General features: G+C 40.3%; 1 protein-coding gene and 1 pseudogene across 1 annotated transcript; one reads left to right on the forward strand and one right to left on the reverse strand.

Annotated features, from left to right (window-relative positions):
* Positions 1-7,887: 7,887 nt before the first annotated feature.
* LOC101107961 (olfactory receptor 7D4-like) lies at positions 7,888-13,916 on the forward strand. Its single transcript, XM_060415433.1, has 2 exons — positions 7,888-8,319; positions 11,309-13,916. The coding sequence occupies exon 2, from the start codon at positions 11,859-11,861 to the stop codon at positions 12,837-12,839; it is 981 nt and encodes a 326-aa protein (XP_060271416.1). The 5' UTR covers positions 7,888-8,319; positions 11,309-11,858; the 3' UTR covers positions 12,840-13,916.
* A 9,207-nt stretch (positions 13,917-23,123) lies between these two features.
* On the reverse strand, positions 23,124-24,023 carry LOC105614252 (olfactory receptor 7E24-like; annotated as a pseudogene).
* Between the last annotated feature and the right edge of the window lie 1,628 nt (positions 24,024-25,651).

Below are 25,651 nucleotides of genomic sequence, written 5' to 3' on the forward strand. Positions count from 1 at the left end.
ATCATCCGAAAGAGGCAGGGTACCAAAGTAAAGGTTGGGGGTGGGATAGAGGAGGGAGATGTAAGCAATGGAGGGAAAACTTATTAGACAGAGTCCTAGGGACACAAAGAAGAGTAGTGTTTCTCATAGTTTTGTCTCCAGACCAGCAGCATCAACATCAGCTGGGAGCTTGTTAGACAAGCACATTTTTGACCTTCATCCTAGATTTGTTGGTGCTAAGTCAGAAACTCCAGGTTCAGCCCTAGCTACTTGTGTTTAACAAGCCACCCAAGTGGATCCTATGGGTGGCTAAAATTTGAAAACAACTGCTTTAGGGGATTTGTTGAAATGAGTGATGAAGGACCCTCACAAGGCTGCATCTTCAGAGATCTGAAAGATCTTCACCTCCAACATCTAATCTACAAATGATAATACATTTGTCACTTTAAAATGTTTGTCTCCCTTTCCTGTTTTCATTTTATGCATTTGTTTGAATTATAGCAGTTAATTTTGCATGTTTGCTAATTGCCATTTCTTAAAGCTTCCACGTGCCATTGAATGTTACCTCTCAGTTAAACATCAAAATTTATTATTTTAAAGATATATCTTTATTTTTCTAGCATGAGATCCTGCACCTTCCCCTCCACATATTATGTACACATGGCCCTTTGCAGCAATGGCTATTAAAAATGAACAAATAAATTTTTAAAAATATAAATTTATTTATTTTAATTGGAGGCCAATTACTTAGCAATATTGTATTGGTTTTTGTCATACATCAACATGAATCCACCACGGGTGTACACATGTTCCCCATCCTGAACCCCTCTTCCTCCCCACACCATTCCTCTGGGCCATCCCAGTGCACCAGCCCCAAGCATCCTGTATCCTGCATCAAACCTGGACTGGCGATTCATTTCTTATATGATATTATACATGTTTCAATGCCATTCTCCCAAATCATCCCACCCTCTCCCTCTCCCACAGAGTCCAAAAGACTATACATTTATGTCTCTTTTGCTGTCTCGCATACAGCGTTACGGTTACCATCTTTCTAAATTCTATATATATGCGTTAGTATACTGTATTGGTGTTTTTCCTTCTGGCTTACTTCAATCTGTATGATAGGCTCCAGTTTCATCGACCTCATTAGAACTGATTCAAATGTATTCTTTTGAATGGCTGAGTAATACTCTATTGTGTATATGCACCACAGCTTTCTTATCCATTCATCTGCTGATGGACATCTAGGTTGCTTCCATGCTATTATGCTTCCTGGCTATTATAAACAGTGCTGTGATGAACATTGGGGCACACGTGTCTCTTTCAATTCTGGTTTCCTTGGTGTGTATGCCCAGCAGTGGGATTGCTGGGACATAAGGCAGTTCTATTTCCCGTTTCTTATGGAATCTCCACACTGTTCTCCATAGTGGCTGTCCTAGTTTGCATTCCCACCAACAGTGTAAGAGGGTTCCCTTTTCTCCACACCCCTCCAGAATTTATTTCTTGTAGACTTTTGGATTGCAGCCATGGTACCCCAGAAATAGTACCTCATTGTGGTTTTGATTTGCATTTCTCTGATAATGAGTGATGTTGAGCATCTTTTCATGTGTTTGTTAGCCATCTGTATGTCTTCTTCTATTTGGTTCTTTGGCCCATTTTTTGATTGGGTCGTTTATTTTTCTGGAATTGAGCTGCAGGAGTTGCTTGTATATTTTTGAGATTAGTTGTTTGTCAGTTGCTTCATTTACTATTATTTTCTCCCATTCTGAAGGCTGTCTTTTCACCTTGCTTATAGTTTCCATTGTTGTGCAGAAGCTTTTAATTTTAATTAGGTCCCATTTGTTTATTTTTTCTTTTATTTCTAATATTCTGGGAGGTGGGTCATAGAGGATCCTACTGTGATTTATGTCAGAGAGTGTTTTGCCTATGTTCTCCTCTAGGAGTTTTATAGTTTCTGGTCTTACATTTAGATCTTTAATCCATTTTGAGTTTATTTTCGTGTGTGGTGTTAGAAAGTGATCTTTTCATTCTTTTACAAGTGGTTGACCAGTTTTCCCAGCACCACTTGTGAAAGAGATTCTTTTCTCCATTGTATATTCTTGCCTCCTTTGTCAAAGATAAGGTATCCATAGGTTTGTGGATTTATCTGTGGGCTTTCTATTTTGTTCCATTGATCTATATTTCTGTCTTTGTGCCAGTACCATACTGTCTTGATGACTGTGGCTTTGTAGTAGAGCCTGAAGTCAGGTAGGTTGATTCCTCCAGTTCCATTCTTCTTTCTCAAGATTGCTTTGGCTGTTCAAAGTTTTTTGTATTTCCATACAAATTGTGAAATTATTTGTTCTAGCTTTGTGAAAAATACCATTGGTAGCTTGATAGGGATTGCATTGAATCTATAGGTTGCTTTGGGTAGTATACTCATTTTCACTATATTGATGCTTCCAATACATGAACATGGTATATTTCGCCATCTATTAGTGTCCTTTTTGATTTCTTTCACCAATGTTTTATAGTTTTCTATATATAGGTCTTTAGTTTCTTTACGTAAATATATTCCTAAGTATTTTATTCTTTTTGTTCCAATGGAGAATGGAATTATTCCCTTAATTTGCCTTTCTATTTTCTCATTATTAGTGTATAGGAATGCAAGGGATTTCTGTGTGTTGATTTTATATCCTGCAACGTTAGGAAGGAAAGAAATCTTAAAAATTAGGGCAGAAATAAATGCAAAAGAAACAAAAGAGACCATAGCAAAAATCAACAAAGCCAAAAGCTGGTTCTTTGAAAGGATAAATAAAATTAACTAACCATTAGCCAGACTCATCAAGAAGCAAAGAGAGAAAAATCCAATCAATACAGTTAGAAATGAAAATGGAGAGATCACAACAGACAACACAGAAATACAAAGGATCATAAGAGACTACTATCAGCAATTATATGCCAATAAAATGGACAACGTGGAAGAAATGGACAAATTCTTAGAAAAGTACAACTTTCCAAAACTGAATCAGGAAGAAATAGAAAATCTTAACAGACCCATGACAAGTACAGAAATTTGAACTATAATCAGAAATCTTCCAGCAAACAAAAGCCCAGGTCCAGACAGCTTCACAGCTGAACTTTACCAAAAATTTAGAGAAGAGCTAACACCTATCCTACTCAAACTCTTCCATAGAATTGCAGAGGAGACTAAATTTCCAAACTCATTCTATGAGGCCACCATCACCCTAATACCAAAACCTGACAAAGATGCCACAAAAAAAGAAAACTACAGGCCAATATCACTGATGAACATAGATGCAAAAATCCTTAACAAAATTCTAGCAGTCAGAATCCAACAACACATTAAAAAGATCATATGCCATGACCAAGTGAGCTTTATCCTAGGGATGCAAGGATTCTTCAATATCCACAAATCAATCAATGTAATACACCATATTAACAAATTGAAAAATAAAAGCCATATGATTGTCTCAATAGATGCAGAGAAAGCCTTTGACAAAATTCAACATCCATTTATGATAAAAACTCTCCAGAAAGCAGGAATAGAAGGAACATACCTCAACATAATAAAACTTATATATGACAAACCCACAGCGAACATTATCCTCAATGGTGAAAAACTGAAAGCATTTCCCCTAAAGTCAGGAACAAGACAAGGGTGCCCACTTTCACCACTACTATTCAACATAGTTTTGGAAGTTTTGGCCACAGCAATCAGAGCAGAAAAAGAAATAAAAGGAACTCAAATCAGAAAAGAAGAAGTAAAACTCTCACTGTTTGCAGATAGCATGATCCTCTACATAGAAAACCCTAAAGATTCCACCAGAAAATTACTAGAGCTAATCAATGAATATAGTAAAGTTGCAGGATATAAAATAAATGCTTTTAAAAAGTAAATTATTAAACTCTTCTCCTGGAGATTTTGAGTAGGTAAGTCTGGGATAAGATGGGAAGCTATATACTAAGAAAAACTCTAGTCAATTTGATTTTTTTCACTGTCCACAGTTCTTTTCATTTTCTACCAGTCTCTTCTCTATAGATACACAGTTTTTACATACACACACACACACACACATACATATACCCACAATTAATATAATTTTGTGCCTATGTTTGTGTAAGTTTTCTTCCTTTCCATTAGTTTTATGATAGTTTGGTTAATACTCAAATCATTTGACTGTGTGATTGCAATAAATTGTGGAAAATTCTGAGAGAGATGGGAATACCAGACCACCTAACCTGCCTCTTGAGAAATCTGTATGCGGGTCAGGAAGCAACAGTTAGAACTGGATATGGAACAACAAATTGGTTCCAAATATGAAAAGGAGTATGTCAAGGCTGTATATTGTCACCTGCTTATTTAACTTATATGCAGAGTACATCATGAGAAACTCTGGGCTGGAAGAAACACAAGCTGGAATCAAGACTGCCGGGAGAAATATCAATAAGCTCAGATATGCAGATGACACCACTCTTATGGCAGAAAGTGAAGAAGAACTAAAGAGTCTCTTGATGAAGGTGAAAGAGGAGAGTGAAAAAGTTGGCTTAAAGCTCAACATTCAGAAAACTAAGATCATGGCATCTGGTCCCATCACTTCATGGCAAATAGATGGGGAAACAGTGGAAACAGTGACTGACTTTAGTTTTGTGGGCTGCAAAATCACTGCAGATGGTGATTGCAGTCATGAAATTAAAAGATGCTTACTCCTTGGAAGGAAAGTTCTGACCAACCTAAACAGCATATTAAAGCAGAGATGTGACTTTGCCAACAAACGTCCATCTAGTCAAGGCTATGGTTTTCCAGTAGTCATGTATGGATGTGAGAGTTGGACTATAAAGAAAGCTGAGCACAGAAGAATTGATGCTTTTGAACTGTGGTGTTGGAGAAGACTCTTGAGAGTCCCTTGGACTGCAAGGAGATCCAACAAGTCAATCCTAAAGAAGATCAGTCCTGGGTGTTCTTTGGAAGGACTGATGCTGAAGCTGAAACTCCAGTACTTTGGCCACCTCATGTGAAGAGCTGACTCATTGGAAAAGACTCTGATGCTAGGAGGTATTTGGGGGCAGAAGGAGAAGGGGACAACAGAGGATGAGATGGTTGGATGGCATAACTGACTCACTGGACATGAGTTTGGGTGAACTCTGGGAGTTGGTGATGGTCAGGGAGGCCTGGCATGCTGTGGTTCATGGGGTCACAAAGAGTTGGACACGACTGTGAGACTGAATTGAACTGAACCCCAGGACAATGGGTCTCAAAAGATTGTCATGGGGACTGGAAAAATTTGTAAACTTAAAAAAATCCAAACTATTAGAGCCAAGCTCCAAACTTGCTGTTTAGTTGCTAAGTTGTGTCCAACTCTCATGTAACTCCATGGAGTTTAGCCCACCAGGCTTCTCTGTCCATGGGATTTCCCAGGAAACAGTACTGGAGTGGATTGGCATTTCCTTCTCCAGTGGATCTTCCTGACCCAGGGACTGAACTTGAGTCTCCTGTGTTGGCAGGTGGATACGTTACCACTAACCACCCAAAAAACTCAAGATCAAATTTACTGAGGCAGAAATTTGGGGTAGGACTCAGCAGTGTGTGATGTAACACATTCTCAAGATAATTTTGATGCAGGCTTAAGTTTGACAACTACCCTTGTGAATCCTGAGGCCCTCTGGTACTCTGCAATCTTTCTAATGTGGAAACTACAAATCCAAAATGCTGACACTTGTATCAAAGAGGAGATTGAAGGGAGACCAGAGTGATCCTTTCCAGAGTAAACAGACCCAAAATAGAGGAATCACAGGTAGACTCTGTAAGTCTCACAGGGACAAGGAATTAAGCAGGTCAGAGATCTTTTCCTGTGTGCTCCTTGTACTTAAGGAGTCAAACTGAACAGGGAATGGAAGATCCATTGATCAATTTTTCTAACAAGCTTCAGAGGGTATTCAGTCTCTAGGGGCACAAAAGCTGTAACACATAAACTTATAGTCACCAAAGCCTCTATGTGCAAGACCAAAGACACACAATGCCTTCTCCAGGAGACCAAACCATGACCCCAAACCATGTGTCTGGCCCTATATCCTTGTTTTTTGGTGGGACAGACCTTCTTCTTCATCATCCACACTCCATGAGAGAACAGGATTCAGGGAAGTTGGCCCCTGTGGTGATCCCATATTGGCAAGCCTGCATATCCCAGTAAGTGTTGTGGGAAGTAGAAAAAACAGGTGATTGAGTGGAAAAGGCATTGATGTATTAAGCACAAGGCACAGAAAACCCTATGATGTCTATGGAGAAATAGCTCTAGAGGATAATTGCTTGGGAAGGTGAATGGCTACACTACTTGTGTGAAGTTGACACAACAGAGTAAGATTTCACCTCAGTTATATATATGGAGTTTATATATACAGTTTATGTATATTTATATACAGTTATATATACAGCCTGCCAGGTTCCTCTGTCCATGGGATTCTCTAGGCAAGAATACTAGAGTGGATTGCATGCCCTCCTCCAGGGAATCTTCCCAACCCAGAGATCGAACTGACATCTCTTACATCTTTTTGACAGGCAGGGTTTTTTACCACTAGCACTACCTGGGAAAGTACTATCCTCTATGGTGTTCATAAATACTTATAAGAAGAGAAAATTTGCACCAGGATGTTTGTGAATGATTCTGAAAGGATGAGGGTCACCCATGAGGTGATGCTGAGAAGATGGAGAGAGGGGGCATTTGCCCAGTGTCTGCCTCCTCCCTGACTCTTTCCTTTCCAATTCCTTAGGCCCTATAACCAGAGGTAAAGGGATGAATGTCTTTATCCTCTTACCTGCCATTGCTCAGATGGCTCATTGGTCAAGAATCCACCTGTAATGCAGGAAACACAGGAGATGAGGGATCGATCCCTGAGTTGGCAAGATCCCCTGGAGGAGGAAATGGCAAGCCACTTCAGTATCCTTGCTGGGAAAACATCCCATTTGCAGAGAAGCCTGGAAGGCTACAGTCCACGGGGTCACAAAGAGTCAAAAGACTAAGCTCGCACACACACACCATTGTTCTGTCCTGGAAGGAGGTCTTTGAGTGTTTGAGGGGAGAGCACAAAAAAGGAAGCATCTCCTCATTCAGAGATTAAAGGTATTTAGCAAACGTGAAGGCAATGGCAACCCACTCCAGTGTTCTTGCCTGGAGAATCCCAGGAACGGTGGAGCCTGGTGGGCTGCCGTCTATGGGGTCGCACAGAGTCGGACATGACTGAAGCAACTTAGCAGTAGCAGCAGCAAAAGTGAAAGGACTCAGAATATAAATACTGAAGAAATTCCAGAAAGGGAAATCAGAAGACGATGATTATCTTTACTTATCATCACAGAAAAATAGCTGTGTGATAATTCATCCTTTGTGAAATTTCTTGCAAATGTGGAATTTCCCTATTTAGTCTCTCAGATACCTTCAGTTTGTGCCTTTAGATAATTAGGACAGGAAGTCAGAGATACATTTGATGGTTTCAGATAAAGACTGTAGAAAAGCAATTGCTGATGCTTTCCTGGCTAAAGACCCCAGGTGATAGGAATGGACAAATAACAAGGTCCTACTGTATAGCACAGAGAACTATATTCAATATCCTGCAATAAACCATAATGGAAAAGAATATAGAAAACAATGTATATGTATAAATGAATCATTTCACTCTTCAGCAGAAATGACACAACATTTTAAATCAACTCTACTTCAATAAAAAATTAAAACTGAAAAGAAGAACGATCCCAAGTGAAAGAAAAAGTAAATATCATGGCCAGAGCAAATAGGCTAAATTGTTGGAACTAGGGGTGGTTCAACATTGGGAATGAGCATGTTGCCCATTTAATTTATTTTTGGCTATGTGGGTCTTTGTTGCTGTGCAGGCTTTTTTCTCTGATTGCAAAGAGCAGCGGGTATTCTCTAGTTGTGGTGCATCGGTTTCTCAATGTGGTGGCTTCTTCTGTTGCAGAACACGAGCTCTAGGTGCTCAGTCATTGCGATTTCCAGGTTCTACGGCATGGGCTCTGTAGTTGTGGTGCATGGGCTTAGTTGCTCCACTGCATGTGGAATCTTCCCAGACCAGGGATAGAACTCTTGTCTCCTGCACTGGCAGGCAGATTGATTACAACTGAGCCAGCAGGGAAGTCTGGGCTTGGTTATTTAATGTGCAGAAAGTTTATATTCCTTTTCTGTCTCTCTATCTCTCTTCTCTTAATATTAACATCTTATTTCTTTTATCTTCTTTCCACATAGTAACTTCCTTGAGGGCAAGAGTTGCTGAAGGTTTGGGAGTCATAGACACCTAGAGATTTTGACGGGCAACAATGGAGAAATACTGGTTTGTACACTCATCTACTTATTAATTCACTCGTTGTAGTCATTTGGAGGGTTTCTGGGTGCCAAGAACTCTATGATGGATCTGCGATCCCCACCCAGGGATCGAACCCTCATCTCTTACATATGCTGGAGTGGCAGGCAGGTTCTTTATCACCAGTGCCACCTGGGAAGCCCACAACAGATCAATAGGAGACAAAATTACTTTCCTCTCTTTCAAGGCAGTTGATCCATTAACTTGCACAGCACACTCCAGGGAATAACTAGAATCTCAGGCACTCTCATATACTCTCTACCACTTTGCTGAATAAAGCAAGTTGGAATGCAAGAGAACAATCTACATTTATTAAAAGTCATGGAAATCTTTTTACAAACTATCATACTTCAAATATGAGTCATGGAAATTGGACTGCCTTTCAACTGATCAGAAGCCATTATAGACAATTGCAAACTGCCCATCTCCCCCAAAGTCAGATAGAATGAAGATACTCATGTGTAGTTGAACAAGTTGCATATGATATGGTCATTTTTATCTTTCCAAAGACACTATCTGCCTTGAGTTATTTTTAATTATCGACTGACAATGGACATATAACACTATATTATTTTCAGATGTACACCAAAATGATTCAATATTTGAAGACATTCAGTACTCAATATTTCAAAATGATTGCAACAAGCCAGTTGAGACCAAGTCACAAGATCACAAACTCAAAAAAAAGATTACAAAGTTTTTTCTTGTGATGAGAACTTTTAAATTCTACTTTCTTAGCAGCTTTCAAATATGCAAATAGTCCCCATGTTATACAGTAAAACCCCATGGCTTATTTATTTCATAACTGGAAGTTTGCACATTTGGACTCCCTTCACCCATTTGACCCATCCTTCATCCTCCTAAGGAAACTTAGGGGACTTGGATTTTAATACCTAAGGAGACTGACAGTGATGACAGCCAATGGTGGTCTTTCTCCTTTGTAATTAGAGGCATTACAATATAGCAAGTGTGCAGAAAGACTTGTAAAAGGCAAACAGAACACTGACAGTCATTGTATTGTTCAGTCGCTGTTGTGTCAGACTCTTTGTGATTCCATGGACTGCAGCATGCCAGTCTTCCCTGTCCTTCAGTATCAATCATTTTATGATCTTATATTATCCTTAATTGCTGGTTATAGGATCTATTACTTTGGGTAAAGGACCCTCAGGACCAAGGGTGGTGAGAATCAGAGGGCAGGTGGCCTCTAGATGAGTATTCTCATCTTCTTAGCTCCATTCTAAGCATCACTGTAATGTGGTTGCCACATACGACTCATCCTTTCAGGTTCATATGTAAATATCCTGGTGCAATTTCTTTCCTCCCAATATTTAATGAGCACCATACTCCAGTACTCTTGCCTGGCAAATCCCATGGACAGAGGAGCCTGGTAGGCTGCAGTCCATGGAGTCACTAGGAGTCGGACACGACTGAGTGACTTCACTTTCACTTTTCACTTTCATGCATTGGAGAAGGAAATGGCAACCCACTCCAGTGTTCTTGCCTGGAGAATCCCAGGGACGAGGGAGCCTGGTGGGCTGCCGACTCTGGGGTCGCACAGAGTCAGACACGACTGAAGCGACTTAGCAGCAGCAGCAGCATAGAGAACAAAATTTTGTTTGTGACCATTCTAGTATCTAATGGTACTGAAATGGTTTAAGACTTGGTGGACACATTTTCCTTGGACATTTAAACCAGTCCCTTAACTTCCCAGGTGAAAAGTGTTTCATCATATGACAAATGTCCAGGAAGCATATAGCCCTGTTTCTATGAGATAATTATTGTCTTGGTATTTGTTGTTGTTTGGACAATCAGTCATGTCCAGCTCTTTGTGACCCCATGGACTGTAGCATGCCAGCCTTCCTTGTCCTTCACCATCTCCTGGAATTTTCTCGAACTCATGTCCATTGAGTCAATAATGTTATCTAACCATCTCATCCTCTACCATTCCTTTCTCCTCCTGCCCTCAATGTCCTTGTCATACCAGACATTAAACATTTGTAGGTGAAAACTTGCTCAGTCGTGTCTGACTCTGAAACACCATGGACTATACACTCCATGGAATTCTCCAGGCCAGAAAACTGGAGTGATAGGTTTTCCCTTCTCCAAGATATTTTCCAGACCCAGGGATCGAACCTAGGTCTCCCTCACTGCAGGTGAATTCTTTACCAGCTAAGCCACAAGGGAAGCCCAAGAATACTGGAGTGGGTAGCCTATCCCTTCTCCAGCGGATCTTTCTGACCCAGGAACTGAACCAGGGTCTCCTGCATTGCAGGCAGATTCTTTACCAACTGAACTATCAGGGAAGCCCCTAAACATTTGTAAATGTGTTTTATTATTTAGTGAAAATATTTTCTTCATTTTTTCCATAAGAAATAAACCTTAATTCTACTCATCCCACAATACTCTGTCCAGATAGTTGAGATATTCTCTCAAATTTTCTCACCTCTGAGGCATGGTTAACTGACTCCTTTCTGGGTCCCAGACAAGGCAAATAAACTAGAACAAGTTACTGTATTTCTTTGGGCCTCATGTTCCACTTTTGCTTTAGAGCGTGAATGAACTATTTATCTAAAAGTTTCAAAGTTGCTCTTAACTTTTAATTATTATTATTATTTTTAGAAAATGTACTCATTTATTTTCCTCTACACTAGGTATTTGGAGCTGCACGGGGCTTTCTCTAGTTGCAGTGAGTGGGCTAGTTGTGGTGGCTTCTCTGTGGCATGAGCTCTAGGGCAGGAGAGATTCAGCAGTTGTGGCACGTGGGCTTAGCTGTGCTGCAGCATGTGGGATCTTCTTGGACCAGAGATCAAACCCACATTCTCTGCATTGGCAGGTGGATTCTTATCCACTGGACCACCAGGGAAGTCCTGCGCTAACTTTGTAGATTTGATGATCCTAAGCCAGAGATAGAGGCGTCCCTGGTGACTCAGTGGTAAAGAATCTGCCTGCAATCCAGCAGATGCGGTTTTGATCCCTGCATCAGGAAGATACTCTGGAGAAGGAAATGGCCACCCATTCCAGTATTCTTGCCTGGAAAATCCCATGGGCAGAGGAGCCTGGTGGGCTGCAGTCCATGCAGTTGCAAAGAATCAGATACACCTTAGTGACTGACCAACAACAAGCCAGAGTCAAGAGGATAGGTGAGTATCCCAAAGGTCAGTGGACAGTGGTTGAAATACTGTATAGACAAATAAAAATATAGGATTCTGAAGCTTTGTTGTGTTAATGTTTTATACCCAATCCTTCACTTTAAGAAATTAAAGAAGTAGAGAGACTCTATGGGCTCCCCTGGTAGCTCAGACAGTAAAGAATCTGCTTGCAATGCAGGAAACCTGGGTTCGATCCCTGGGTTAGGAAGATCTGCTGGACCCACTCCAGTATTCTTGCCCGGAGAATTCCATGGACAGAGGAGCCTGGCGGGCTACAGTCCATAGGATCAGAAAGAGTCAGACATGACAGCAAATAACACACACACACAGAGACTCTAGAGTTGGTCCAGTGGTTATTTCATGTTTTTATCCCCTCTTCTTCAATCCTCTAGTGGATGCATCAGCAATATGAAACCGGGAAATCAAACACATGTTTTAGAATTTTCACTCCTGGGATTTGTTCAAGACTCAGAGAACCAACACATCTTATTTGAGCTGTTTCTATCTATGTTTGTGGTCACTGTACTTGGGAACCTGATCATCATCCTGGCCATCAGCTCAGACTCCCACCTCCACACCCCCATGTACTTCTTCCTCTCCAACCTGGCCTTTGCCGATGTCTGTTTCACTTCCACCACAGTTCCAAAGATGCTGGTGAACATCCAGACACAGAGAAAATCTATTAGCTATGCAGGCTGCATCGCCCAGATGTATTTTTTTATGGTTTTTGGAGGTATGGACACTTTTCTCCTGACTGTGATGGCCTATGACCGCTTTGTGGCCATCTGTCACCCCCTGCACTACACAGTCATCATGAACCCTTGCCTCTGTGGTCTTCTGGTTCTTGTGTCTTGGTTCATCAGCTTGTCATACTCCCTGATCCAGAGTCTGCTGATGTTATGGCTGTCCTTCTGTACCAACTGGGTCATTCCACATTTTTATTGTGAACTTGCTCAGGTCCTCACACTTGCCTGCTCAGACACGCTCATCAATTACATCCTGCTGTATGTGGTGATTGGCTTTCTTGGCATTGTTCCCTTCTCAGGGATCCTTTTCTCCTACACCCGCATTGTCTCCTCCATTCTGAGAATCCCATCAGCTCATGGGAAATGTAAGGCATTTTCTACTTGTGCATCTCACCTGTCCGTGGTTTCTTTGTTCTATGGGACAGGCCTTGGTGTTTATCTCAGTTCTGATTCATCTTCCTGGAGAGGCATGATCGCCTCGGTGATGTACACTCTGGTCACCCCCATGCTGAACCCCTTCATCTACAGCCTGAGGAACAGGGACATCAAGAGGGCTCTACAAAAAGTCCTTGGAAGAACACTCTGTGTTCAGTGATGGGAACACTGATCCAAGGGTTTTGAGCTGACAATAATAGCAGTAGTTGCCTAAAGAAATTCTGCTTCTTTCTTGTATGTGTGATTTAAATAAACATGTATTTTATTTAAGCAGAGCATATAAATTTTAATGCAAATATCTTGCATTCAGCTCATTAAACAATTTCAGAATTGTCTTAGAAACACATTTCATGAACTTAGACTATCGACTATTATTTAATAATCTTACATAAGTAGAGAAAGTGCTTTTTAATGACCACTGATTGAATTTGAGAATGTGTAGACCTATGCTTAATTACTCAACAGATTGCATTTACTCAGTATACTATATTGACATTCAAGTATTTGAAATCCTGCCTCTTTAAAAAAATTTTTTTTATTGAAGTATAGTTGATTTACAATGTTGTGTTAATTTCAGATGCACAGAAAAGTGAATCAGTTATACATATACCCATATCTATTCTTTTTTCAGATTCTTTTCCTGTATAGGTTACCACAGAATATTAAAAAAAATTTATTGGAGTATAGCTGATTCGCAATGTTGTGTTAGTTTCTGCTATACAGTTAAGTGAATCAGTTATATGTATATATCCATACTTTCTCAGATTCTTTTCCCACATAAGTGATTACAGAATATTGAGTAGGGTTCCTAGTGCTATTCAATAGGTCCTTATTAGTTGTCTGTTTTATACACAGTAGTGTATATATGTTCATTCCAGTCTCCAAGTTTATCACTACCCCCACCCCCCACACTTCCCTTTGGTAACCATGAGGTTGATTTTGAGGTCTGTGAGTCTTTCTGTTTTGTGAGTTTGTTTGTATCATTTTTATTGGATTCCACATGTGATACTATATATTTGTCTGACATACTTCACTTAGTTTGATAATCTCTAGGTCCATCTATGTTACTGCAAACGGCATTATTTTGTTCTTTTTCATAACTGAGTAATATTCCATTGTGTATATGTACACATCTTCAATCATCCCTCTGTTGATGGACATTTAGATTGCTTCCTTGTCCTGGTTTTGGTGACTAGTGTTACAATAAACACTGAAGAGCATGTAGCTTTTTGAATTATGGGTTTCTCTCTATATATGCCAAGGAGTGGGATTGTGGGATCGTATATTCTATACAAACTTCTATAGTTAGTTTTTAAAGGAATCTTCATACTGGCTGTACCAATTTACATTCCCGTCACCAGTATAGGAGGGTACCCTTTTCTCCACACTCTCCCCAACAAGAAATTTTGCCTTTTAGTCACATTGAGCTTTGTTTCTCATCCATCCTCCGCAAGGGACTTTGGTCAAAATTGCCTAGTGAGTACTTTGTCTTCACCTCTTACAGTAGTGTCTCTATTAACCTCAGTTCTACTCTCTGCATCCCTCCTTTTACTTATCCATCACTGTAAATGGATTGGATTTCCAGTCCTGCAGGTTGATATCAGCCATTTCAAGTACAGACTTAGTATAGTTGAATGAGAGTTATGAAATAGTGCCTGTTCTTAATACCATGGCTAGTTCTTATCAAATTCATTTATTCAACAGTACTTACTGAGAGGTTCCCAGTGTGCCAGGCTGATGCAAATATCTGGAACACAGAAGTGAAGGGAGGAAAAAAAGAAAAAAATCTTTGCCCTCATAGAGCTTAAATCCTGGATTTCAGCGTTTATTAGATCATGCTCTATGTCCAAACAGAAAATACACTGACAAATAAATTATTTATTTGATTTTCAGCATGGTTGAACTTTTCTGAATATACTTAGTATGCTTCCAAAATAAGGTTTGAACATGTATCACTAGGACAGGAAAACTGCAAGGCCAAGACTATTAGAACAGGTCAGGTGCTAATAAATTGTTGGGTTTAGCTGCCTCGCTCTAGATGAATTTACTGAGGTTGAAACACAAGATCCATATGGTGACAAAATCTGGATGAAAGGGGACATATGTTAGGGTATTGTGCCAGGACAGAGTGCTGGATTAGAATTCAGAAAAGTAGGAATTGAATTACAGAATTGCCACCCTGGAGATATATGATGTTGAGCAGCTTCAGGGGGTACAGAATATGTTCAAACTACCAGGTGTCTTGATGGATGTTTATTTTCCCATCTTCTTCACCATAAAGAAATTGAATGGGACTTTCCTTGGTAGTCCAGCGACTGAGAGTCTACCTGCCAGTGCAGGGCACTGAGGTTTGATCCCTGGCCCAGTAAGATTTCACATGCTTTGAGGCAAGTAAGCCTGTGTACCACAACTACTGAGCCTGTGCTCTAGAGCCCATGAGCCACAGCTACTGAAGCCCATCCATGCTAGAGCCTGTGCTCCACAGCAGGAGAAGTCACCACAAGGAGAAGCCCTCACTTATCACTACCCTCGCAACTAGAGAGTAACCCATGCTTGCCACTGCTAGAGAAAGTGCACATGCAATAAGGGAGACCCAGCACAACCAAAAGGAAATATAAATAAATAAATGTTAAAAACCCAAAATTGGATGATGTGTTGTCTTTCAATGGTGTGTTTGCCAAGGCACTGCAGGCAGGAAAGGCAAACATAAACACACAAACATTAAACTTGTTAAAGAAGAATCGCTGCTCACACCAGGACTGGAGTCCAGTGGAATCAACTGGCCATCAAGTTATGTTCTTGAAGAGTGTTACCATTTTGAAGAACAAGAATGGGCTTCCATAAGGGAGGCTCATCTCCTATTTAATCCATTTAATTTCTAAGCTTTGAGATTGAAAACAGTCTTGGGTCTGGCAACTGGAAAAAGAATCATGATTTTCAATTGTGGGAACTGACCTTTTTTAAAATTTATTTATTTTTAAGTAGAGGATAATTGCTTTACAATGTTGTGTTGGTTTCTGGCATACATCAACACGAAGCAGCCATAAGTATACATATGTTCCCTCCCTCTTGAGTCTCCCTCCCACCTCCTACCCCATCTCATCCCTCTAGGCTGTCACAGAGTACCTGGTTGAGCTCTCTGTGTTATACAGCAGCTTCCCACTGGCCATCTGTTTTACATATGGTAATGTGTCTGTTTCAATGCTGCTCTCAGTTCATCCCACCCTATCCTTTCCCTTCTGTGTCCATAAATCTGTTCTCTATGTCTGAGTCTGTATTCCTGCCCTGAAAATAGGTTCACCAGTACCATTTTCCTACATGCTATATATATATATATATATATATATATATATATATATATATATATATATATATATATATATATGTATATATATATATACACACACACATATATATATATATATCTGTTATTATACAAAACTTGTTTTTCTCTTTCTGACTTACTTCACTCTGTATAACAAGTTTTAGATTCATCTACCTCATGACAACTGACTGAAATTTGTTCATCTTTATGACCGAGTAATATTCCACTCTCTGTATGTACCACAACTTCTTTATCCATTCATCTGTCAATGGATATCTAGGTTGCTTCCATGTCCTAGCTATTATAAACAGTGCTGCAATGAACATTGGGGTACATGCATCTTTTTCAATTTTGTTTTTTAATTGGGGTATCGATGCTTTACACTCTTGTGTTAGTTTCTGCTGAACAACGAAGTGGATCAGCTTTTGTATACATATGTCTCCTTCTGCCTTTTGCTGACTTGCTCTTGATTGTTTTGGTTAGCTAAATCTAACAATGCTCCTGATGTGTGCTTATCTGTGACTGTACCATTCCAGATTTCTTGCCTTGCCTCTCACTTAACACTGACATTTGAGTTTATAATTCAAGTTACTTGTAAGCATAATTTAAAACTCCTGCTCAGTGTGGAGGTTAGCTTCCCACACCACAATCAAAACCCCAAGAATTGCAAAGTTTTAACAACAGTGGAAATGTTGGATATTCATTGACTAAGACTACCTTAAGTTTCCCCCTCATCTTAAATGAGTTTCTATCAATCTGTCCTCACTCTCTTTTCTTAGAGTACATACATTAGAAAACTTTTGAATTCTTTTTCTACTCTTTTTTTTTTCTTTTTGGCCACGCCATGGGCATGTGGGAATCTTAGTCCCCTGACGAGGGACTGAACCCGTGCCCCTTGCAGTGGAAGCACAGAGCCTTAACCATTGAACCACCAGGGAAGTCCAGTCTGCTTCTTTTATTAGTAAACGCAGATAAATCTCCAAGTCTCTCATCCTTTTTATAATCAAAGAATGATTTTCACAAAGCCTTCCCTTTGAAATCTAATCATAAAGAAAATTAGTTCCCTATCTCCCTGCTTCTGTGGGAGTGTAAGAGCCTAAATTCAAAAGGCAGCAACCAAAACAATAGCATTGACATATATACACTATCATGTGTAAAATAGAAAGCTAGTGGGAAGCTGATATACAACACAGGGAGCCCAGCCTGGCACTGTGTGATGACCTAGAGGTGTAGGATGGGAGGTGGAGAGGGAGGGTCAAGAAGGAGGGGATATATGTACAATTATGGCGGACTCCATTTATTGTCCAGCAGAAACCAACACAACATTGTAAAGTAATTATCCTCCAGTTAAAAAGAAAAGCGTGCCTGTGTGCTAAGTCACTTCAGTCATGTCCGACTCTTTGCGACCCTATGTACTCTAGCCTGCCAGGCTCCTCTGTCCATGGGGATTCTCATGGGGAATCTCTAGGCAAGAAGGGTTGCCATTTCCTCCTCCAAGGGATCTTCCTGACCCAGGGATCAGACTCCTGTTTTCTTTATTGGCAGGTGGCTTCTTTACCACCAGCACCACCTGGGAAGTCCCCAAAAGAAACGCAGCAATTAGCAAACACAAATCGCCTATCCTATCAACTCATCTCCCTTCCCTAACATCTTCCAGTACTTTTCCATTACTCCCCCCAGCTTAAAAAATCTTCCCATTTTTTGTTTCAGTGAAGATGAGACAGAGAGAAATAAATGCATGATCCAGAGGCTGAAAATAATGTGGTCTGGTTGATGAACTAGAAGAAAACCAATATGTCTAAACAACTGTGTTCTCAAGTTTATCAACCCAACATCTGGGGAGGGAAGCTGGAAATGGAGTTCAATCATATGGACAAAAATTCAACTAATCACATTTATAGAATGAGTCTCAATAAAAATTCTAGAGACTGAAGCTCAGGTGAGCCACCTAGTTAGCAATATATATATATATATATATATATATATATATATATATATATAAAGTATTTTTGTCATATATTGTAGCAAGGAGGAGGTAATGGATCTGGACTCCATGGAAAGAGGAAACCAAGAAGCTTCACCTATGGGACTTTCCAGATCTCGCCCTATGTTGTATCTTTCATCTGATTTTAATTTTTCTTCTTTACTATTAAAAAAGCTATAATCATAGAGTGTTAGTCACTCAGTTGTGTCCAACTCTTTGTGACCCCATGGATTGTAGCCCACCAGCCTCCTCTGTCCATGGAACTCTCCAGGCAAGAATACTGAAGTGGGTTGCCATTCCCTTATCCAGGGGATCTTCCTTATCTAGAGATTGAACCCAGGTCTCCTACATTGCAGACAGCTTCTTTACCATCTGAGCCAAGAACTTTCCTGAGTTCTGTGAGTTTCTGGTGTACTATTAAACCTGAGGGATTCTCCTTAATTTGAACATTCTAGAAAATTACTGAATGTGAGAAAGTCCTCGAATTTGTAGATGGCTGACCTGAAGTGAGGGTCCCCCTGGGAACCTGGGAACTTGTGCTGGTGTCTGAAATGAGGACAGGCTTGTGAGGACTGTTTCCTCAGACATCATAGTTTGGCAAACTCTTTGTAGCCACTTTCTTTCCTAAATTGAAGAAAGTAAGGAAAACCACTAGAACATTCAGGTATGACCTAAGTCAAAACCCTTAGGATTATACAGTGGAAGTGAGAAATAGATTTAAGGGTCTAGATCTGATAGACAGAGTGCCTGATGAACTATGGATGGAGGTTCGTGACATTGTATAGGAGACAGGAATCAAGACCATCCCCATGGGAAAGAAATGCGAAAAAGCAAAATGGCTGTCTGGGGAGGCCTTACAAATAGCTATGAAAAGAAGAGAAATGAAAAGCAAAGGAGAAAAGGAAAGATATACAAATTGGAATGCAGAGTTCCAAAGAATAGCAAGGAGAGATAAGAAAGCCTTCTTCAGTGACCAAGGCAAAGAAATAGAGGAAAACAATAGAATGGGAAAGACTAGAGATCTCTTCAAGAAAATTAGAGATACCAAGGGAATACTTCATGCAAAGATGGGCTCGATAAAGGACAGAAATGGTATGGACCTAAAAGAAGCAGAAGATATTAAGAAGAGGGGGCAAGAATACACAGAAGAACTGTACAAAAAAGATCTTCATGACCCAGATAATCACGATGATGTGATCACTCACATAGAGCCAGACATCCTGGAATGGGAAGTCAAGTGGGCCTTAGAAGGCATCACTATGAACAAAGCTAGTGGAGGTGATGGAATTCCAGATGAGCTATTTCAAATCCTGAAAGATGATGCTGTGAAAGTGCTGCACTCAATATGCCAGCAAATTTGGAAAACTCAGCAGTGGCCACAGGACTGGAAAAGGTCACGTTTCATTCCAATCCCTAAGAAAGGCAATGCCAAAGAATGCTCAAACTACCGCACAATCGCACTTATCTCACACGCTAGTAAGGTAATGCTCAAAATTCTCCAAGCCAGGCTTCAGCAATATGTGAACCGTGAACTTCCAGATGTTCAAGCTGGTTTTAAAAAAGGCAGAGGAACCAGAGATCAAATTGCCAGCATCTGCTGGATCATGGAAAAAGCAAAAGAGTTCCAGAAAAAGATTTCTGCTTTATTGCCTATGCCAAAGCCTTTGACAGTGTGGATCACAAGAATCTGTGGAAAATTCTGAAAGAGACGGGAGTACCAGACCACCTGACCAGCCTCTTGAGAAACCTATATACAGGTCAGGAAGCAACAGTTAGAACTGGACATGGCACAACAGATCAATTCCAAATAGGGAAAGGAGTACATCAAGGCTGTATATTGTCACCCTGCTTATTTAACTTCTATGCAGAGTACATCATGAGAAATGCTGGGCTGGAAGAAGCACAAGTTGGAATCAAGATTGCTGGGAGAAATATCGATAACTTCAGATATGCAGATGACAGCACCCTTATGGCAGAAATTGAAGAGGAACTAAAAAGCCTCTTGATGAAAATGAAAGAGGAGAGTGAAAAAGTTGGCTTAAAGCTCAACATTCAGAAAACCAAGATCATGGCAACTTGTCCCATCACTTTATGGGAAATACATGGGGAAACAGTGTCAGACTTTATTTTTTGAGCTCCAAAATCACTGCAGATGGTGATTGCAGCCATGAAATTATAAGATACTTACACCTTGGAAGGAAAGTTATGACCAACCTAGATAACATATTGAAAAGCAGAGACATTACTTTGCCAACAAAGGTCCATCTAGCCAAGACTATGGTTTTTCCAGTGGTCATGTATGGATGTGATAGTTGGACTATAAAGAAAGCTGAGCACTGAAGAATTGATGCTTTTGAACTGTGGTGTTGGAGAAGACTCTTGAGAGTCCCTTGGACTGCAAGGAGATCCAACCAGTCCATCATAAAGGAGATCAGTCCTGGGTGTTCATTGGAAGGCCTGATGTTGAAGCTGAAACTCCAATACTTTGGCCACCTCATGGGAAGAGTTGACTCATTGGAAAAGACCCTGATGTTGGGAAGGATTGGGGGCAGGAGGAGAAGGGGATAATAGAGGATGAGATGGCTGGATGGCATCACCGACCAGATGGACATGAGTTTGAGTGAACTCCAGAAGTTGGTGATGGACAGGGAGACTTGGCATGCTGCGATTCATGCGGTCACAAAGAGTTGGACACGACTGAGCAACTGAACTGAACTGAACTTGTAGCCAGAAAAGACAGTGGAAAGAAATCAAGTCAAGTTCAAACCCATCACAGGCCTTTGAAAACCCCCAGGGAGCTCTGGAGCTAATACAATCCCTTAGAATTGCCTGGAACTGGGGCAAAAGAGTTCAATGTTTACACACCCTCACCATATAGTTATTGAATTTGGGCTGCCCAGTGATGCTCTGTAGCTGAGGCTGATCCCTCTAGGAGTTGATTGCTGAGGGCTGAGTAACACTCAACATTGGAGTAATGTGTCTCATGCCTGACAGGATAACATAACAACATAAAATTTCCTGTCTTAGCCATTTTATCTTTTTTTTTAATTGAAGGATAATTACTTTACAGAATTTTGTTTTTTATGTTAAACCTCAACATGAATCAGCCACAGGTATACATATATCCCCTCCCTTTTGAAGCTCCTTCCCATCTCCCTCCATCCCACCCCTCTAGAGTGATACAAAGTATGAGTTTCCTGAGCCATACAGCAAATTCCCATTGGCTATCTATTTTACATATAGTAATGTAAGTTTCCATGTTATTCTTTCCGTACATTTCACCCTCTCCTCCCCTCTCCCCATCTCCATAAGTCTACTCTCTATGTCTGTTTCTCCATTGCTTCCTTGTAAATAAATTTTTCAGCACAATTTTTCTAGATTCTGTATATGTGCATTAGAATATGATACGTATCTTTCTCTTTCTGACTTACTTTACTCTGTATAATAGGTTCTAGGTTCATCCACTTCATCAGAACTGACTCAAATGCTTTCCTTTTTATGGCTGAGTAATATTCCATTGTGTATATGTACCACAACTTCTTTATCCATTCATCTGCTGATGGGCATCTAGGTTGCTTCCATGTTGTAGCTATTGTAAATAGTGTTGCAATGAACAATAGGATACATGGGCCTTTTTCAATTTTGGTTTCCTCAGGTTATATGCCTAGGAGTGGGATTGCTGGGTCATATGGTGGTTTTATCCCTAGTTTTTTAAGTAATCTCCATACCATCTTCCATAGTGGCTGTATCAATTAATATTCCCACCAACAGTGCAAGAGCATTCCTTTTTTGCCACATCCTCTCCAGCATTTATTATTTGTAGACTTTTTGATGATGGCCATTCTGATTGGTATGAGGTGATATCTCATTGTGGTTTTAATTTGCATTTCTCTAATGAGCAATGTTGAGCATCTTTTCATGTGTTTGTTAGGCATCTGTATGTCTTTGGAGAAAGTCTGTTTAGATCTTTTTCCCACTTTTTGATTGGGTTGTTTGTTTTCCTGGTATTGAGTTGTATGAGCTGCTTGTATATTTTGGAAATTAATCCTCTGTCAGTTGTTGAATTTGCTATTATTTGCTTACCCTGTTAGACATCTTAAGTGTCCAGTTCAGGAGCATTTGTGGCTCAGTGGTAAAGAATCTGCATGTAAGGCAGGAGATGCAGGAGACATGGGTTTGATCCCTGGATCAGGAAGATCCCCTGAAGGAGCAAAAGGCAACTCACTCCAATATTCTTGCCTGGGAAATCCCAGGGAGAGAGGAACCAGGTGGACTATAGTCCATGGGGTTGCAAAGAGTCAGACATGATTGAACAACTGAGCACGCATGCACACACCACTATCCATCTCCAGAAATTTTTATCTTCCTGAAGTGAAACTCTATTTCCGCTAACCTAATTCCCCATTCTTCTTTCCAAAGCCTCTGGCAACTGCCATCCTACCCACTGTCTCTATAATTTTGACTACTTTAGGTGTCAAATCATTCAATTTTTGTCTCTTTGTGTCTTGCTATTTAATATGATTGGGAAGAAGGTAGATGGAATGGGGGAGAATTATCAGCAAAATTGGGAACTGACTTTGCTTTTGTAAGTACCCTCTCATCTACTCCTTGGGAAGCATACATCCCACTTTCCCCAGGAAAAACCCAGTCGATAAGTGTTTATTAAAACTTAATATTCATAGTGTCCTATTTCAATTTCAAAACACTCCAGTTTAGAAATCAAATATCTACTCTATTTACTCAAAAATCACTAAGGAGCAAAAATATATTAGATGTCTTGGTCATTAAGGTAGAGTTTAGATCCACCTAACACATAGGGAATAATCATAGGAAAGTTATAGAAATAATGCAAAACAAGAAAAAGAGAGAGCTGTATTTATTTTGTGATGATAGAAACAAGATTGCTTGTGACCAAGAGTCTTGAGTAATACATAAGGAAAGAGAGACGGGTATACTGATGTGATATGCAAAACCCAGAAGGGTTATAACTCACATGGGGCATCCAGCTAATCTCCCAATTCCATTAAAGCTATGCTATGAAGAGGAAAAGTTGTGTAAACATAAAGTAGAGAGCCAGATAGGTACATTTACAGTAAGTGACTTCAGATTCAGAATCACTTATTGCACATTTATGATTAGGCTATTCTGCTGATAATCCTCCAGGGGGCACTCTTGATGTCCTTGTTCCTTAGACTGTAGGTGAAAGGGTTCAGCATAGGGGTGACTACAGTGTACATCACTGAGGCCACTGCACCCTTCCTGGGAGATTGTGAGATAGCTGAGCTGAGGTACAACCCAAGGCCTGTTCCATAAAATAAGCAAACAACTGACAGGTGAGAACCACAGGTAGATAAGGCTTTGTATTTCCCACCTGATGAGGAGACTCTCAGAATTGAGGAAACAATTTAAGAATAAGAGTAAAGGATTCCCGAAAGTGGAATCCCACCGACAATGGTCCTGTTGAAATAAATTAATATGATATTGATGGAGTTTTCAGAACAGGGAAGACTGAGGAGTTTAGAAGGGTCACAGAAGAAATGAGGCATTTCCACTTCTGCACAGAGGTAAGCTGTGACATCATCAAGTAGTGAAGCTGGGAGTTCAAAAGTCTAATGGAAAATGACACCAGGACCGAACAGGTAGTGTAGAGTGTGATAAATGGCCACCAACCAGTCATAGGCCATCACTGTCAGAAGGAGACTCTCCAAACATGGAAAAAGAGAAAAGATGGTCACCTCAGCTAGGCAGCCTGCATAGGTGATGGATTTGCTGTGTGTCTGGAGGTTCACTAGCATCTTGGGGACAGTGGTGGTGTTGAAACTGATGTCAGCCAAGGACAGGTTAGAGAGGAAGAAGTAAATGGGTGTGTGGAGGTAGGGGTCAAAGGTGACAGCCAGAATAATGAGTAGCTTCCCAAGCACAGTGACCAAGTACATGGACAGGAAGAGCCCAAAGAGAAGGGGCTGCAGGTCTGGATAACCTGAGAGGCCCAGGAGGAGGAATTCTGAGACACCTGTTACATTCTGTGGTTCCATGTTGATGGGGTACCTTTAGGAAAAAAAGTGTGTTGAAAACAGAAAATGATTGTAGGGGCACCCAGATTAGTGTCCATACTTTGGATTGAAGCAATTTACAAATAAAGTATTTACACTTGATAATCATACCCTTTAGCACCTTCAGCAGTATTTCTCAGTTGTGAGTGAGTCTTCATTAGGGTCAAAATATTCACTGGTTTCTTTATTCATCTATTTTAGAGGCATGGGGCCAAAGAATATGAGAGAAGTAAAGACATTTTGAGGTAACAAATCCGTGAATACAGTAAAATATCTGTCCCCTACTTTTGAAGGAAAAATATTGAATGAAAGTTATTGTTTTCCCCTTTAAAAAATTATTCTAATTACAGGATACTAAAAAGCACTCCGGAGAAGGCGATGGCACCCCACTCCAGTACTCTTGCCTGGAAAATCCCATGGACGGAGGAGCCTGGTAGGCTGCAGTCCATGGGGTCGCTAAGAGTCAGACACGACTGAGTGACTTCACTTTCACTTTTCACTGTCATGCATTGGAGAAGGCAATGGCAACCCACTCCAGTGTTCTTGCCTGGCTAATCCCAGGGACAGGGGAGTCTGGTGGGCTGCCATCTATGGGGTCGCACAGAGTCAGACACGACTGAAGCGACTTAGCAGCTGTAGCAGCAGCAAAAAGCACTCACATGTACTGCTAGTACCAAATGTGGTATAAGAAATTCCCTTGCTTTGTAATGTAGTCCTGAAGAGATCAAACCACAGTCACTGTAGTATAAATTATAGTCAGATAAACTTTCTATATTCCAATTAGCTTTAAGGGTTTTTCTTTTTATGTGGATTTATGACATCCATCTTCCATGGAGATAAATGCTCACTCAAACGTGGCGGTCTGGTCAAAGTGTCCTCAATATAACTGAAATATAAATATTTGGCCTTGGGCTTCATATTTTGATAAATATATTTTTGCTAAAAGTGTATGTATTTCATTAAAAGTGTCACTGATCCTGAGGGTAGTATTAACATATGATGTATCAGTGATTAAATAATAATTCAGTTCAGTTCAGTTCAGCCACTCAGTCATGTCCAACTGTTTGTGACCCCATGGACTGCAGCACACCAGGCTTCTCTGTCCATCACCAACTCCCAGAGATTGCTTAAAGTCAAGTCCATTGAGTTGATAATGCCATCCAACCATCTCATCCTCTGTCATTCCCTTCTTCTCCTGCCTTCAATCTTTCCCAGCATCAGGGTATTTTCCAGTGAGTCAGTTTTTCATATCAAGTGGCCAAAGTACTGGAGCTTCAGCGTCAGCATCAGTTCTTCCAATGAATATTCAGGACAGATTTCCTTTAGGATGGACGGATTTGATCTCCTTGCAGTCCAAGGGACTCTTAAGAATCTTCTCCAACACCACAGTTCGAATGCATCAAATCTTTGGCACATTTAATTTGATAATTAAATTTTAATAAATAGTCTGAAGTTTTTTTCACTTTTGCAGTTTTTCTCTATCAGTGCTAGACACCCTCAAGAAAAAGCCTGAGGTTGGCTTTTGTTGTTTTTGTGTGTAGTGGCTAGGTAACCCTTCTTAACTATGTCTCTACTCCTAAAAATTTATGAAGGGTTGATTTATCATCACA

The sequence above is a fragment of the Ovis aries genome, chromosome 5, assembly GCF_016772045.2.
Source record: "Ovis aries strain OAR_USU_Benz2616 breed Rambouillet chromosome 5, ARS-UI_Ramb_v3.0, whole genome shotgun sequence".
Taxonomy (NCBI): Eukaryota; Metazoa; Chordata; class Mammalia; order Artiodactyla; family Bovidae; genus Ovis; species Ovis aries.

Excerpts from the sequence above, each read along its gene's own strand:
- LOC101107961 (XM_060415433.1), top strand. The coding sequence starts at position 11,859 with ATGTTTTTATCCCCTCTTCTTCAATCCTCTAGTGGATGCATCAGCAAT.